The 16,468-nt window shown below is 40.0% G+C and overlaps 1 protein-coding gene across 1 annotated transcript; it reads right to left on the minus strand.

The window, feature by feature from the left end:
• Window positions 1-901: 901 nt before the first annotated feature.
• On the minus strand, window positions 902-9,454 carry kcnj4 (potassium inwardly rectifying channel subfamily J member 4). The gene is made up of 3 exons (XM_026165677.1): window positions 9,142-9,454; window positions 4,911-5,042; window positions 902-3,637 (listed from the first exon to the last, which is right to left on the minus strand). The coding sequence occupies exons 2-3, from the start codon at window positions 4,931-4,933 to the stop codon at window positions 2,011-2,013; spliced, it is 1,650 nt and encodes a 549-aa protein (XP_026021462.1). The 5' UTR covers window positions 4,934-5,042; window positions 9,142-9,454; the 3' UTR covers window positions 902-2,010.
• Between the last annotated feature and the right edge of the window lie 7,014 nt (window positions 9,455-16,468).

Raw genomic sequence — 16,468 nt, forward strand, 5'->3', positions numbered from 1 at the left:
TGCTTTACATATGCTTTGTATAATCCTAGTTATCTGGATTGAGAATTTTGACAATAAAACATTATGAAAACTAAAACTATTTACTGTTTGTTGCTCAGATGCACATCGTTTCTACATCCAGTCTCTCTCCCACACATTCACATTAATACAAAACAAACACGCCTGCTAGCAGTCAGCAAAAAAAAAAAAAATTAAACTCATAAAAGTCTCAATAAACAAAACAAAACAATAAGATAAAATAAAATAAAAACCATCAGACTGAATATTGTAGTCGGTACAGTCTGATTACTGCATGTAAAAGCCATGGGGTAAACATATTACAAATATTTGTTCAGGCCTCAGTCTGAAACTAATTGATGGGAAATATTTGACGATACAATCAGTAAAGTAAATAATGTTTATTTACAGGTATTTTAGTATTTTCCATGGTAAACTTTTATCATCTATCATATCATTTGGCTCTCTCAGCATGCTTTCCCAGTAAATATTGGAAACTTATTTCTCATGTCATCTATCATACAATCATCATGTCAACTTTGTCTGCAACAATTCATAAGACATCAGTAATAATCCCGTCCACCCACATCCAAATACTTATTGCACTTCCTGAGACTGCACAAACAGCCTCCGTCCCTTTGTTTCCTGTTGTGCTTCCTACTATCATAGAGGCAAGTACTGTACACGGGCCACTGTTATCCAACACCACACCTTTCTTTGGCGGACAGTAACAGAGCAAATGTGTTTTGAAGCTGATTCTCAGTATTGATTCTGTAATCACAGCCTGCAACCTCCGCAAGAAACAAACCAAGAAAGAAATCCTCAGAAGGAGCGATCAAGAAATCTGCACAGTAAAAACAAAATCTGTAAAAATACAGTGAAATGTGCTGGTTTAAAATGAAATCATTTTCCATATGAACTTTTTAAGGATTTTTTCCTGTATTTTTTAATCACACAATAATTTTACCAGTTACCAAATACGCAAACCTCCATTAAAAATGTAATGGCAGAAAATTACCAGGACATTTCCCCCTTTTTTTTTTTTTTACACAATTTTTTATAGTGTACTCTGCTTTTTAATCATTATCCTAACTTAATAAAGTTATTTTAGTCTTGATACACTAATAAAATTAAGCATTTTAACAAATCAACTTTAAGCTCAAAACTATGTTTTAAACATTAGATTTTAAATCCAGTGACATCCCTCTAAGTTTATCTTAAGGAAACTTTATTACGTTCTTCAGGAAACATCTTCTGTTACACTTAGTGATTGCACTTAGAATTTTTTTTGCTACTGTACAAAATCAAAAAGTTTATCAATAATGTATGCTAAATAACTTATTATAGGGCAGTTTTAGGAAATATACTTGAATGAACGTTTATATAGAAGATTCTCTCCTGTAAATTTCAACATTTGCAGCGCACAAATATTTTCCATTTCAATGTACATTTGTAAGTCAAATATTCTGACTTCTTTCAGCAATAGAAACAAGCTTCAATACAAATGGGAATATAAAAGACAATGTGGGAAACTATTGCCAGCATGATGATCCACGAACCAGCTGAAGTTTATCGAGCATAAAACTTGAAGAACTTCGGTTCTCTTCATAAAGAGAATTCAAATCAGAATTGCTATTTCTTTCATAAAATATATTGTTTATGTTCACATAGAAATTAAGTTAAGATAAAGAACATTTTAATTATGCAAAATATACATTTCTTAGTCCAAGTTTGTGGGCTTTTCTGCCACTGTGCTTTCCTTTGTCAAATCATAATAAAAGAGCCAAAATCCTGTCGGGAGCCAAAATAAAAAAAGCCAGACTTATTCTGCACAAAGAACCTTTGACAAAAGCTCTAAGAAATTCCATCACAAAACTATTTAGGAAACATTTCGTACTTTTGAGCCACTGAATGTGAATATAAAATAATACTGGAAAGGCAAAAGGGGTATGGGAAATGCAGAAAACAGGTCGAGAAACAGGAGGAGCATGGGCGACCATACCCTCCCCCTTCTCACTGAATCTCTTGCTCGCTCTTATAGGTCACTGGATCAAGAGGAATTGCAGTCTGTAAGATATCAAACTCCATCTGGTTATTGTCCATGTCAAGAACACACATGACATTGTGACTGCCTGAAGTCACGGTCGAGTTGTCGTGGAACATATTTTGGAAGTCAACAGAAACTGAAGTCCTTCTCTCCTCTGCCCTCTCCTTCCCTACAATCTGAGAAGAGTCAAATATATCATCCTCTTCCTCCCCACAGCTCAATGCCACCTCGTTCTCATAGCAGAAAGCGTTAAGTGACATGGGGATCAAGTCTTTTGTGGCTCTGCATGCAGACGCAGGAGAAGCAGCGGAAGAAGCCTTGCTCGCAGCTTCATCCAGCTCTTTGGCGCTGAGATGGGGCATTGACGGCACCTCGTATGTCTTGTGAAAGCGTGCGTAGTCTACCTTGTAGCGGTCGCGGTCCTCGTAGATCACAGGCTCAAACCTGTGGCCCCAGAAGATCTCTCTGGAAAGGTAGGAGCTACGGAACTGGGTGGTCATGGCTGTGGCCTCCACCATTCCTTCCAGGATCACAACGACCTCAAAGTCATCTGCCTCCAGATCAGCTCGGCTCAGAGTATACAAGGGGCTATCTTTGTCTATCTCGTGGACTATAACCAGTGGAGATACTAGAAACAGCCTGTCTGTGCCCTCATCATAGCCCACATTGAGGTCCATCTGCTCTAAAGGGATGAATTCGCCCTCAGCTGTGACATACGAACGTATGAGCTGGGCACGGACGTGAGCCTCCACAATGTGGCTCTTCCGCAGGTTCCCCACCCTCCACATGAGGCACAGCTTGCCATCACGCAGCGCAATGACAGCATTTTTGGAGAACATGAGGGTCTGGTTCCTCTTCTTTGGCCGAGCCATCTTGGCCATAATGGTGCCAATCATGAAAGAGTCAATGATGCAGCCTACTATGGACTGTATCACCACTGTTATTACAGCAACAGGGCACTCCTCGGTAACACAGCGCCATCCGTAACCAATAGTAGTTTGGGTCTCCATGGAGAACAGGAGCGCCCCAATAAACCCCTGAACATGAAGTATGCAGGGCATCCTTTGTGCTTGCTCTCCAGTTGTATGTCCAGATGTGGCTCCGTGCAGACCTCCAGGTGTCAGTCCATCACCCTTCAGTGTAGGGTGCTCTTCAAAGTCCCCATGTGCCAGGGCAACAGTGTAAAAGATTAAACCAAAAAACAGCCAGGAGACAAGAAAGCTGGTGCAGAATACAGCCAACAGGTATCTCCAGCGGATGTCCACACAGGTGGTGAAGATGTCAGCTAGAAAGCGCTGCCCCTTTTCTTCCATGTTGGTGAACACAACGTTACATTGTCCATTTTTCTTCACAAATCGGCTCCGTACTTGGTTGGAGCCCCTTGTCAGAACCTTTCCGTTGTAGTTGTTCATCACTCCTTGCTCCGTCGTGCTGGGCACGATAGCGGAGGTTCCTGACCTCCTCCTGTCTTCTCCTTCTGAGGTGCAGGCCAAGTGCAGTCTGAATCTGGGTGAACTGTGGCCGTTATGGAGTCCTAAGCTAGAAATCTTTTGCCTTTCTTCCTCTGGTAAAGTATCAGACACAATGCTGTACCTGTCAGGAAAAAAAGGGACTTGGATTAAAAATTGTATTTTTTTTTCTTTTATTCTTAGTTGATTGTGGCGTACTGTGCAAAACTCTTTTCTTTATCTGTTGCTTCCAATTAGCTCCAGAATTTCCAATTCCAATTTTTGAAGGGGTGTTGAGAAATAGTTCTCTGGGTTTCTAAAGCTCTTTTCCAGTCAGATTGGAAGGTCAGCATCAAGTAACATTTATGACTCCAGTCATAAAACAAAACATATATTGAACTCAGAGTCACAAATGGTCTACTTAAATTGACCAAACTCATCTTCACCTGAGTGTATCAGCATCTCCTTTACATAGAGGATTACCTGCTAGGAAGGTGAGTTCAATTTAGCTGCGTGAGAAGGATCGCTGTCATCACAGATTATAGGATTATACGTGACTCAGTGTCAGTCAGACAAATCATTTTGGGATGGACATGCCTGTACTGTGGGGGCACTTCATCATATGTAAATGAGTGTTAACACTCTATTAATCATTCATTGACCCACTGACACTTGAGAGCTCTGTTTGAGAGATGCTAAGTTTATGTTGACAATGACAAATCGATGTTATGTGTTGTTTTTCTTGGGTGGGGATGTGAGCGGTTGTGGTGCTGGGGGTAAACATCATGCTGATTCGCAAGACACAAAACTGTAAGACAAAATGAAATCCATAAGAACCGCCTTGGTATATTTAAGTCACAACAAGCAGTTAAAGAAGAAAGAAATTAGGTGTTGTGTGTTCAAAAAATAAGGTGTCCGACTATTGATTTACACACAGAATGGAAAAAAATGAACATAGTGCATAGTACATCAAGGCAACCTCCTTCTTCACTGTGCGAGACCTGCTGCAGCTACCTGAAGCCGAGAGCTCTTCATGTGCCGCTGGTCAGGACAGCGTAGGACGGCCTTGGCCTTTTCTAAGGATCTGCTTACTGTAAATATCCCTGAGCTGGTCCTGACTCATCCTGCCAACCCAAATTAACAAGCCCATTCTCACCGGACGGTTGGATACTTCTAAACCAACCAACGTTCAAATTAAAAAAGGATGAAATTGTTTCAGTGAACGCAGCAGTCTTTGATCCTCTACAAATTAGTCAGGAAATAATGAGATGAAGCTGAGAATTCAAAGATAGCTGCCCAAACAGAGCTGATACAGTAATAATGAGATGCTACAATTCCAGCAACACCAAGTAAAACGAGTTCAAAGACCAATGGTCCGCATCAGTAAATTTACATCAGGCTGATATTACTGGGCTCACCTGTTGGCTCTACTTGTTCCCATGGCACCAGTGATCACAGGTAGAGGGCCACAGTGGGAGGCCAAACTGTGTCCTACTCCCAAACATCTGGTCTCTTCACAGCAGGTGGTGTTCAGGCCACTGAAGAGACCCCTGGAAGAAGCATAAAATTCAACAGAAACTGTCATGTGATGGTTGCTGTCTTGCTTTTTTAAACCAACCTCACCACATTTAATATTTTGCATAATAGTAATGCATGAGTGGAAAATCTGAGGAATAGTAGTCTATGCATGGTTTTGGCATCGCACACTGAAGAAGGCAGCATATTTTGTTTAATTTAAGGAGCGTTTTCTTTCTTTTTAATTACAGAAAATGGACTGAAACTGAAAACCTGTGCCTTTTTTCCCAAGACATCCCAGGCTTGTTGTCATTTGCTTTGTTATCAAATGCTAATGCTGATAAAATGCACCTCTACTTCTTTACAATAAAAAAAACTGATTTCTTTTTTCTTTTTTTAAAAGTTTTAGTCCACTTGCAATCACATGAAGGGATCTGTGGCCTATGAACTAAAATGAGTTTGACAGATACTTTGGCAACCTAGCAAAATTACATGTTACAAACCTGATTGCAGCCAGTGTGTTATATTACTGCTACACCCAGACCAAGAGATCAAGGATAGTAGCATGAACTTACCTCCCACCCCTCCAAGACTCACATACCTTACTATGACACAGTTTATTTGCATTTTGTGTTCACCATTGTGCTTTTATTTTCTCAGAAGCTTTTCAGACTTAATGAAATCCAGTCAGACAAGTCATTTGAAATTTTTTGAACAATGCGTTTACTATTAAACTCTCTCTTTGTATCTATTTAGCACATCTGCAATGTCAGAGAGCTGTTTGTGAGACTATTTGCATCTTATGCATCTTTAATTGAAAATAAAAGTTTATGCAGTTATTTGTTTAAGACATATGGGGCCCGATCTAAAGGCGCAAAACTGTCTATATCTGTCTATAGTGTAGCTTATATCGATAATATAACACTATATCGGGCATCAGAATCAAATGCATGTGTTGAGCTGAGTTTTTTTTTTTTTTACGTGATTTCTAGTTCAAAATATAGTAAAATAAGAGAATAAATTAGCAAAGTGACACTGACTTTTCTTGAATTTTCAGGTGTCACATGAAACTGTATTTTTGTTTCTCTGTGAGATGGGGTCGGAGGCTTTAATCATTTCTTCTAATCAACCAGAGAGTTCACTGGAAACCACATACACATAGAGAAATGTCTGTAAGTGCTGATTGCAGGGATTCGATTTTTAATAAGTAGTGTGTGTCTGCCTCCACTCAGGCTAACTTCCAGCTAACAGCATGATTTTGCAGATCTCCTAGCTTGTGTCTGTTTCAGTGAGCCAGCAGTGTATAAGCTCTAAGGCTTCCCTTTGAGTGCAAAAGGTTTCTAAGCTGTAATGAACAGGAGGGCTGGCAGAGTGCAGGTACCAAAGTGTTGAAGCAGTGATGAGACACACACAATACAAACCAGTTAATGGTCACCACCTAAAACTGGGGATTTTTTTTTCTGATGTCAGTTTCCATAGGAACACATCTCCTCTGGCATTTAGGGGATGGAGGGAAGTGGAGAGAGTCACCAGCTGTGTGTGCGTGGAGGGGGGCAGTATACAGTATTAAGTGCTCTTATAAAATGAGTCAGAGAGGGAGGGAGGGGTGGAATGAGAGAAAGGGTGCAAGGGCAGGAACACAACAGCTACATGTGACTTTAAATATGTTTAAATGGGCGCTAAGAGGTGACACTCAGTGCAGGCTTTTGATCTGCATCACTGAGTGAAAACACAAATGAGGACGAGAGGAGCCCTGCAGAGTTTGGATGTTTTACTTTCGCCTGCCTATTTCCCAAATAAGTTCATACTGCACTGAGGGCAATAGAACCACACTGATCACAAAAATATGAATGATAAAATTTCAAAAAGACATATTTTCTCGCATTTTACATTTTTAGCATATGTCTGGAAAATAATCCAGATTAAAACGTTATAAGAAGGAAGAGTCTCTGTTAAAGCTTGTGTATGAGTTGTGCAAATATAGGGTATGTTTATGGTTTCATTTCCTCACATATGAGGATTTAGTTCTTTTTTTTTGCCTTTTTTTAAACATGCAAAATCAAACGTACCTTTTGAATTTAGATTTTTGGTCTAATTACTGTATTCAATTGTAGATTAAGGGTGCCATTATCTGACTCATTCATATTGAAGTAATTTTTGGTTGGAACCCTGCTGTAATTATGAATATATTGTTTGTATATATGTTTGTATATAGCACATTTTGCACATGCAAATGCAGACATGTTGCTTCGCAACTTGGGGACTTTCTGGCTATTAGACTCAGCAAAGATTAAAAAAAGAGGTAAGTGAGCTGGGTGATAAGAAGGAAATTAGGATGCTCAAGTGTTCATTTCCCCGAAAGCTTTTGATAATGGCTCCTGATGAGATAAACGACATTGTCAGCCACTAAGAAAAGTAATATTTTCAGTGCGAATGCCAGAGCTTTATATCAGATGTCAGACATGCTTTATATCAGATACAGCCTCAGATGAAGCAGTCATCATGCACAAGGATCTTGATCGCTGGTCATCATGCGTTGATTGTTGAAAACAGGAAAGTGGCTTCAGTGTCCTTAAAAGACTTTGTGAACAAATGCAAATGACATTGCATATAAATGTTTTCTGCATGAAGACAAAATTAGAAGTAAACTGAAAACTACTCAAATACAACAAGCTAACCTTCAAACTCTGTATATACAGGAACTATTTTTCAATTGTTGCCTTAAACTATCATTTATTTTCACTGTCGTGGAATTTGATTATTCAGGTTTTGATCAATAACTTTGATAATCTTATCAAAAAGACTGTTTTTAGTTAGTCATCCCACTTCTCTTTGCTTCTCTTTCTTCTGTGAAAGCTAATCAATACATACCCTGGTTTCACCTCAGTACCTACAAAGCATCAGCAGTAGCCATGAAGAGAATTATTCCCACGCTATCTTCACATCCCAGACATCCTCCATCTTGGCTTCAATTCAGATTTGTTTGGGATTTTTTTCCTATTTTGTCCTATTTTAATTTTTGCATAACATATTGTATTTTCTGGTTCACGATTCAGGCCGGTTATACAAACTGACCACATGATCATTTTGCAACACATCGGGTTGAAAGTGATGACAAAGTTTTAAAAGCAGCAATGACACTTAGTCACAGGTCACATTTACCTTGATCCCACCTAACTTCTCTTTATTCTCATGAGCAGATAGAGAAAGGTCACTATGGCGACTGCTCATCTGCAGCAGCTCAAGTCTATTGACCGTTTAAAGTTAGTTGTCTGATATCTCAGTCATGTCTCTGAACAATGTAATCAGTTTTTTTGGAATAAAATGTCTCACTACAGTTTATTCAATTTAACTGACCTAAAGGATTACCAGCGTTTATTAGCCTGACGAGACTAGGTCACAGTGATGTAATCGAGGATAATTAATCAATTTGTCCTTCATACAAACTAAGAAGTTTTATTTTATATTAAAGTTCCTGCACACTGTTGTCCACATGTTTAGCATTTTCTGCAAAAGAAAATGTGTTTGCATCATTATGAAGATTGTGTCAGAGGATCCCTTCAACTTCTTCCATCTTTGTGGAGCCATCAGTGGATAATTTGTTCCCTTTTCCTTCACTTTACTCTGCAGATGTGGAAGATACAATGAGGCTGTTCCTCTCCTTTTTCTGAAGGCTCCAGAAACAATGATTCCCTTCTGATGAGATTGCATAAAAACATAAGACAGGTGCGTAAGAAGATCAACAGGTGGACAGCATCACTGTCTTCGGGCATATTTATACCTGATGATTCTTGATATGTCTTCATGTGATGCATTTAAGCTTCGCCAGGGTTGTAGAGATTTGCAGTGTTTGAATGACTAGTGTGACCTAACCCTACACAGCAGTTTCCATGATGCCCGAGCTTTGAGTACGTCTGACGCAGTGCTTATTCTGGGTTGATCTCTGCGAAACAGTGCGCTGTCCGCATGCAAAACTAAAAGCTGCTCTTCATGTCTGTCATCAGAGGTTACCAAAGTTCTAAAATACAAGCAAAGTTATCACATAAATGTATTCAAAGTTCGGTTTATCAAACTGTTTTTCAGCAAATCTTTCTGATACTTAAATATTGGCATTTGAGCAGGAGTTACTCTCACCTTGCAAATGATCAGTTGTTTCCTTTCTTTTGCTTGTACTTTTAGTTCGCTCTCACTCTGCGGGGCAAAGCTCCAACGTCCTTAAGTTCATAAGGTGTGTGACAACTTCTTTAATTCTTCCTTTCTTTGAATAGTTTCCTCTAGTTACTCCTTCATCGCTTATTCATCGTTTCATCCCCGCCGTGTCTCTCCTTCAATCCTTTGCTGTCCTCCGCTGCCTCCTTCGCTGATGGTAATCCTGTCTGTGCGCACCTTCCTCTGCTACTGTACTCATACGCCACAGCCTGAAAACGCTGTGTCAATCTCCCCTCTGCTGTGCATGGGGGGAGGGAGGGGGAGGTGGATGGAGAGGAGAGGAGAGGAGAGGAGAGGAGAGGAGAGGAGAGGAGAGGAGAGGAGAGGAGAGGAGAGGAGAGGAGAGGAGAGGAGAGGAGAGGAGAGGAGAGGAGAAAAAAAGCAAAAGAAAGTAAGAGAGGAAGGAGAGGAAATGACACTAAATGGATATCCACTTGGTGTGCTCTCAGCTTGTGTAGGTGTTGAGTAATGCCTGATGTGCCCATGTAAGCAAGCAGGAACTCATTTGAGTCATGATTTCTGAAGTAAGTCTATTCAAGGAACAAAAATGGCAACAGGTGGGAGACAAAAATATGGGGTCTTGGAGATTAAGCAAGTTGCCAACACAGTTTAAAACTGTGCATCACCCTGATGATTACAGGGCTGTTGCCGCAAATTGCACTTTGACGGTAAATGCTTTCCATTTACTCCCGAACAGCTGTGCTAGAGATGTTTTCCAGCTTGTTGTTAACACCTGACAAAGGTTATAACAACAGTGAGCTACGAAAGGCAGAGAGCGCTGGATTTAAGCTTTGAAACTTTGTCCATGTCCCTGTGTTTAGTTTAACTTTAACTGTGATAAAGCAGCAGGCTTCCTCTCACATACTGTGGTCATTCCAGAAGGAGTGCAAATTTGTTGCCTAAGTGCTGAAAGTGTTGTTTGACCTGAATCTGAGCAGAATGTGTGATTAATCTCAGTAATATATTGAAAATTCTCATTTTTAAATCATAATTATAATAATAATCATATTTTACTGCAAATCTTTAATTTGATATTCCTGAACTTCCAACTTAATGATGCAGTATGACTGAGCATATGGTGTGTTCACTATTGGACTATTATTTCAAAGTAACAATGATCAGCGAGTTAATACAGATACGTCTATACATTTTGTAGCTTTGCCTCTGTACACTATCACAGTGATTGCAGATCAAATAGTCAACGCAGACTTTCAGCTTTAATTCAAAGGGTTTAACAAAACGACTGCATTAACTCATTACTAATAATCGCAGTATCTTAGCTGTTCCTAGGACTGCACTCTTCTGGAAAGAAATCTTGGGTGTTGTTCCTGGGATCTGCTGGAGCCACTCGCGCTGCTTGGGGGTCACTGCCCTGAGTGCTGCGATTACCACTGGGGCCACTGTTACATTTACCCTTGACATCTTCTTAAACTCTTCTCTGAGTCCTTGGTACTTCTCCAACTTCTTGTGTTCCCTCTTCCTGATGTTGCTGTCATTCAGTATCGCCACATTTATCACTACAGCCAACTTCCTCTGTTTGTCTACCACCACTATGTCCGATCGGTTAGCTATCACCATTTTGTCTGTCTGCATGTCCACCCTTGGGGGCGTCTACCATTTTGACCTCGGGACTTCCATGTATGCCCTGCCTGCTAGCATCTTGCAGCCTGCTTTATGTGCTGGGTTGTCTCAGGGGCATCTTTACACAGCCTGCACCTGGGGTCTTGCCTGGTGTGATAGATGCTCAGAGCTTGTGCCTGTGCTTCCATGATCAGTGCCTCTGTGCTGTCTTTAAGCCCAGCTTTGTCCAGCCACTGGTTGGATTTCTGGATGTCAGCCACCTCCTCTATCTGCCGGTGATACTTACCATGCAGGGCTCTGTCCTTCCATGATGGTTCCTCCTCTTCCTCCTTTTTCTTGGGTTTCTGCAGCTTGAAGTATTCACTGCGCACACAGTCAGTCGTGGCCATCTTCCTGATGTTCGATGTCTCATCCTGGACTGTGGTTCTAGCACTCTGGCCTCCTTCCTTCTGCTTAGTGCACAGCCTCAGGGTCCTGGACTATAAACCATCCATGCATGGTCAGGAGCTTCCTTGCCTGCTGATAGAGATAGTGGCTTCTATCTCCTCCTTTAGCCAACTTATTATCCCTGCAGGGTAACTGATCACGGGCAGAGCTTAGGTGTTGATGGCCCGGATCTTGTTCTTTCCATTCAACTGACTCCTCAGGACTTGCCTGATCCTCTTCAGGTACTTGGTAGTTGCAGCTTTCCTAGCGGCCTCTTCTTGGTTCCCATTTCCCTTAACAGCATGGTCACTTTGTTGGCCTACCACTGTGGTCCAGACAGGAACAATTTAAAATCACATTTCTATTCACATTTGTACAAATATTAATGATCCTCCAAAAATAAATCCGACTTGCCTTACTGAAATGTTATGACTTTTTATAACCAGAACTTCAGTTGTTTTGTTTTTTTCTGCTTCTCAGTGAAATTCTCAATGTCTACTCAGCAGAGTGACTCCTAATTTTCTTCAGACATTCATGATTTCGAAACAGTGAATCATGATGAATTACAGTCATTATGATTCACTGACTGGACACCATAAATGTCTGTACAACATTACATTCTTCCTTTTCTCTACCATGATAATAGGCTATTTTTGTTTTTGAGTTGAAAGTCCTAATATTGAACCGACTGTCATGAAATTACAGACAACTACAGGATACTTTGGGATACTTCTGTTTGTGACTACACCTGTAAAACCACTGTTGCTGCAGAGCCTCTGCACCCCTTCAGGAATAATTATAGAGGAGTAAACAGAATATATTTCCTGAAACACAGCAGAGTGGAGTTTCCAAAAATGAAAATGGAAACTAATATAGTTTCAGTCTGAGGGAAGCAGCAGACCTCAAACTCCCCTCAACAGTTTCAATGTACTTTTCAGACCTTCTTTTGTCTGTTTGCACGATTTAAAAGAAAAATCTCAGGAGACGTTTGCTAGTTTAGCTGCCTTCATGCAGAATCCGCATCACTATATCAGATATTAAACTGAGCAAAGCTGTTTCTATGGAAACCTTCTTCCTCCCAGTCCACCTTCACCCTTAGCTCCTCTTTAGGCCCCTCACTCCTCCGTGCTTTTCTCTAAGTCTTGCTCTCCTCCTCTTCTACCTAAATTATAGAGCAGGAGTCAGTGGAGGGGTGCTTCATTTCAAAATCTCCTCCTTTGAATACAGATGTGGGTGTTGCATTTGCTCAGATGAGAAACAAGGAGGAGGACGGAGACATGTTGCTATTAGGAGCAGCGACATAGAGATAAACAGAAGCTGGAGTCAAGGTTTCTAAAGTTAATAGACACAGCGAAAGCAATGAAACATTTCAAAGGCCAGTCTAAGAGGGCAAAGACTAAAACAACAACAAAAAAAACAGGAAAAAAGAAAGTCCAATACACATAAAGTACACAAAAGCTTCACCAAAGGATTATTGCCACACAAGAGCAGGAAAAAGCACCAAGAAACTTGAATGCATTAGCATTAAATGGCAGGCACACATTAACATTCATAATTAGTTTGAATTAGACCACTGTGTAGGTCTGTTCCTTTAAGTATAATGTACTGAAATGCTAATATACACAATATAAATCTAAACCACAAATAAACAAAGTAGAATGGTTTAAACAAGGGGTGTCAATCTAACTTTATACAGTATGCTCCAGTTTGGTTAATTTAAGGGGGCCAGACCAGTTAACTGATGCATAATGACCTACCTTTCTTTTAATGTAAAGGAACACAAGTAAGCATTCACATAAGCTCACTATGTACAGCACAAGTGACAAACAGCTGTTTATCTTAGCTGTTTTTTTTTAACTTTCCGTGTGCAGTACTGTACAAAACTCTTGAGCCAAATCTCTTTTTTATATATATTTTGGGAAATAGCTGCAGGCAAAACAGAGTTTGCACAAATTTAACAAGCTTAAAAGTCAATATTTGGTGTGACCACCTTTATTAGCCAACACAGTCTGAACTCTCTTAGGCAGCTTTCGTGTCATTTCTTTAAGAAGTCTTCAGGAATAGTTCTCCGGGTTACTTGAAGGACCTTCAATTCTATTCTTTGGATGTTGGCTGCATTTTTTTTTTATCACTACATGATCACACACTTCATCAATAATTTTGAAGTCCGGGCTCTGGGGAGGCCAATCCATGACTGATGGTGTTCAAGTTTGTGTTTTTTTTTTTTTATCCATGTGTGTTTTTACTGCATTGGCAGTCCGTTAGAGATCAATGTCATGTTGAAATATAAAGCCACTACCAATTAATGGCAGTGCTAATAAATTTAGCTGTATTTTGTGACAGGATATTGCTTGTTTAAGTGCCTACAATTTAAAGGTTATTTATTGGTTTATAGGGTATTTGCTAAGTTGTCTGTTATGTGTAGACACAACATGGGTTCATCTCTTGAGTTGGGAGCTATTTTACGATTTAACAAACAAAAAAGCATATCTCTAAATTGTCAGATACACGAGCTGGAGGTTGAGTGAAAACCAGTGTCCGAAGAAGAACTTTGAAAGACCTGTCTATGTAGTAAACTTAAAAAACAAACAAATATTTAAACATTTAAGACATTAAAATCTCTCTGTAAAATCTCTAGCCTTTGGAGGGCCAGTTCTAGTCCACTACCCGCATGTTTAACAACTCAACTTTAAACCATCCAGTTGGTCTGATCCTTATAAGGTAGAAATACACTGCTATAAATATTTTTTTCCCCCATATTTCAAATAAAAACAAGCTGACAGGAGCCATTGTCATGGAGCATTGATGGTTTTGAACTGGATGCAGTTCTAGTGCAGTAGCTATGTGTGGCGAGAGAAAGAGAGGAGACAGAGGCTTGCAGACAGGATGATCCGACATTCACACCGTCCAGCAGAAGATGACCAGGCAGACAGACTCTCTGGGGCAGACCAGGCTGTGTGTATGTATAAATAGCTATTAATCGGGCCTGGGTGTCAGATTAGTTCCCATAACCTTTTGCTCAGCACACACTTGTTATGGGAGTATGGGTCAGCTCTGTCCAGGGGATGTCCTTTGTGGTACATTTGCTTCTATCATTCAGCCGATGAACATTCATCAATGTGTTTATAAGACTGGAACTAATGGACTAATATAGCATACATTAAGTTTTCTTCCATTTCTCCTTTAATTTGCTCATTGAGAACTTTTGCTTTCTCGTGTTTCAGATTTTTAAATATGTGCGTGCCTCTGCTTGAGGATAACCAAATCAGAAAAAACAACCAGTGCCTCTGTGCTGGATGCTTCTGGGGTATATAAAGAAGCTATGTACTTTTCGTTGGTGTCCGTCGCCCCCTCATTTCTCTGCACCACCACTGATGTACTCTAAGTAGGCTGGAAGCATTTCCTGAGTAATCTAGGAGGTCTATATCACATGAAAATGAGAGGAGGATGTTGGGTAGCGTGATGTACGCAAGGCCAGAATTCGGCTTCAGTTTGTAGGTTACGGTCAGAGGGAGGAGGTGGAGATTTTGTGGGATCATGTGGGATCAGAAACGCGGGATGGTGAGAAACAGTGTGTCAGTGATTCAGTGATACAGCTTTCCTCAGAATTAGGAGGAAAGGGGGCCAGGGTGAGGAACTGTCAGAAAGCAGTGAACACACAAAGAGGGTGGAGAATATTTTAAAACACTGATAAGTAAGAGTAAAATGTTTCAGGTCACTTTACAATCTAGTCCGGTTCTTTAGCCAAATAAAAAGAAAGCACAAACATTGCTTCTTGGTGAACAGCCTAAAGCCCGGTGTCAAAGCTGCCCACTCATCTTCACTTCATGTTCATGAGACATATACAGTTCTGAAGCAGACAGACTGCTCATCTGCAAAAGGATGAACACCGTTGGCACAGACTTAAACAGCCCTGAAGTGCTTTACACATTTCAGTGTTTCATAAGTTGGTAATTATTTGTTTTGTGTTCCATTGTGTGCCAAACTGAGCTGACATTTAGTTATGAGGCATTAGCCTTTTTCTTTTGTATCTGAATTTCTTTAGAAAACACAAAGAGAAAAACACAGTGCAACTCTAGAAGACCGAAAAATACATTTTTCATGTTTCCAAATTATTTCTTGCCAACTGTGAAACAGAAGTGGGAATCAGAGCTATTTTTTGCAGGGTACATTTGCTCACTCATTTTTTTATTGTTAAAAAATATCATATAATAGTTTAGTAATCTTTTTTTTTCATCTTGAGTTTTATTGAAAGCTTTTGTGGGGTTTTTGTGATATCAGTGGTACAGTCATGTGAAAACAAAAGCTTTCACAGGACTAGGTGAAAAAAAGTAGGTGAAAAACTAAGTGTACACTTGCTGCTTCTATAGGAATTAAGAGGTTAAGCAGCAGCCAGGAGGTGCTAATCAAATCCACTTGATTCACTGATCATCCAAAAGTGGGAGTACCTCTACAAAAGCAGAGGTTTTGGGAGTTTGCTGAGCATTCAGGTGTGTTAACTTGCAACTATGCAACTATCTTTGCAGGAGTGGACATTCAACACAAGGTCAGACAATACAAGGTTCAGAGATGCTGCAGAAACCCACGAGCACCACAAACTCCACAGCCCTCAGTTAGCATGTTAAATGTTAAAGTTCATCACGATGCAAAACACTAAAAAACTTGCTGCAAGGAGAAAGCTTCTTCTCACTAAAAAGAACATGTCAGTACAGCTCAGGTTTGCACAGCAACATTTAAATAAGCCATGAGACTTTTAGAACAATGTCTTTAGGACAGACAACACCGAATTGGAGATGTTTTCCCACAATGAACAGCACCATGTTTAATTAATATCAGCACAGACCCCCTCAAACCATCAAACACCGTGGTAGTGGTGGTGGTGGTGATAGAGGGATGTTCATATGGGCTTGTTTTTCATTCGTAGCATCTGGGTGCCCTGGAATCATGGAGTTGACCATAAACTTCTCAGAATATGTAATAAATATTGTCTAATGTGAATCCATCTGTCCAATGCATGTATTTGTACACTAGCTTTTAAATGGGTAAGTCATATGATTTATTATTATAGATCCACTGGTGAAGTTAATAAAAGACAACAAGCAAAATAATGCAGTTTGTTTGGAAAACACATTTCAGACAACCAGGAGATTCATTCAAACAAATTAAAAGGAAAACCATTTTAAATAACACCATTAAATACATTTAATTATCCTATAGAGAAGGCGTGGCTCATTAATTTTCCCCA

Source organism: Astatotilapia calliptera, chromosome 4 (assembly GCF_900246225.1).
Source record: "Astatotilapia calliptera chromosome 4, fAstCal1.2, whole genome shotgun sequence".
NCBI classification, from domain to species: domain Eukaryota; kingdom Metazoa; phylum Chordata; class Actinopteri; order Cichliformes; family Cichlidae; genus Astatotilapia; species Astatotilapia calliptera.

Excerpts from the sequence above, each read along its gene's own strand:
- kcnj4 (XM_026165677.1), bottom strand. The coding sequence starts at position 4,933 with ATGGGAACAAGTAGAGCCAACAG. Across the intron at positions 3,638-4,910 it reads GGAACAAGTAGAGCCAACAG|GTACAGCATTGTGTCTGATA; the intron begins GTGAGCCCAGTA and ends TTTTCCTGACAG.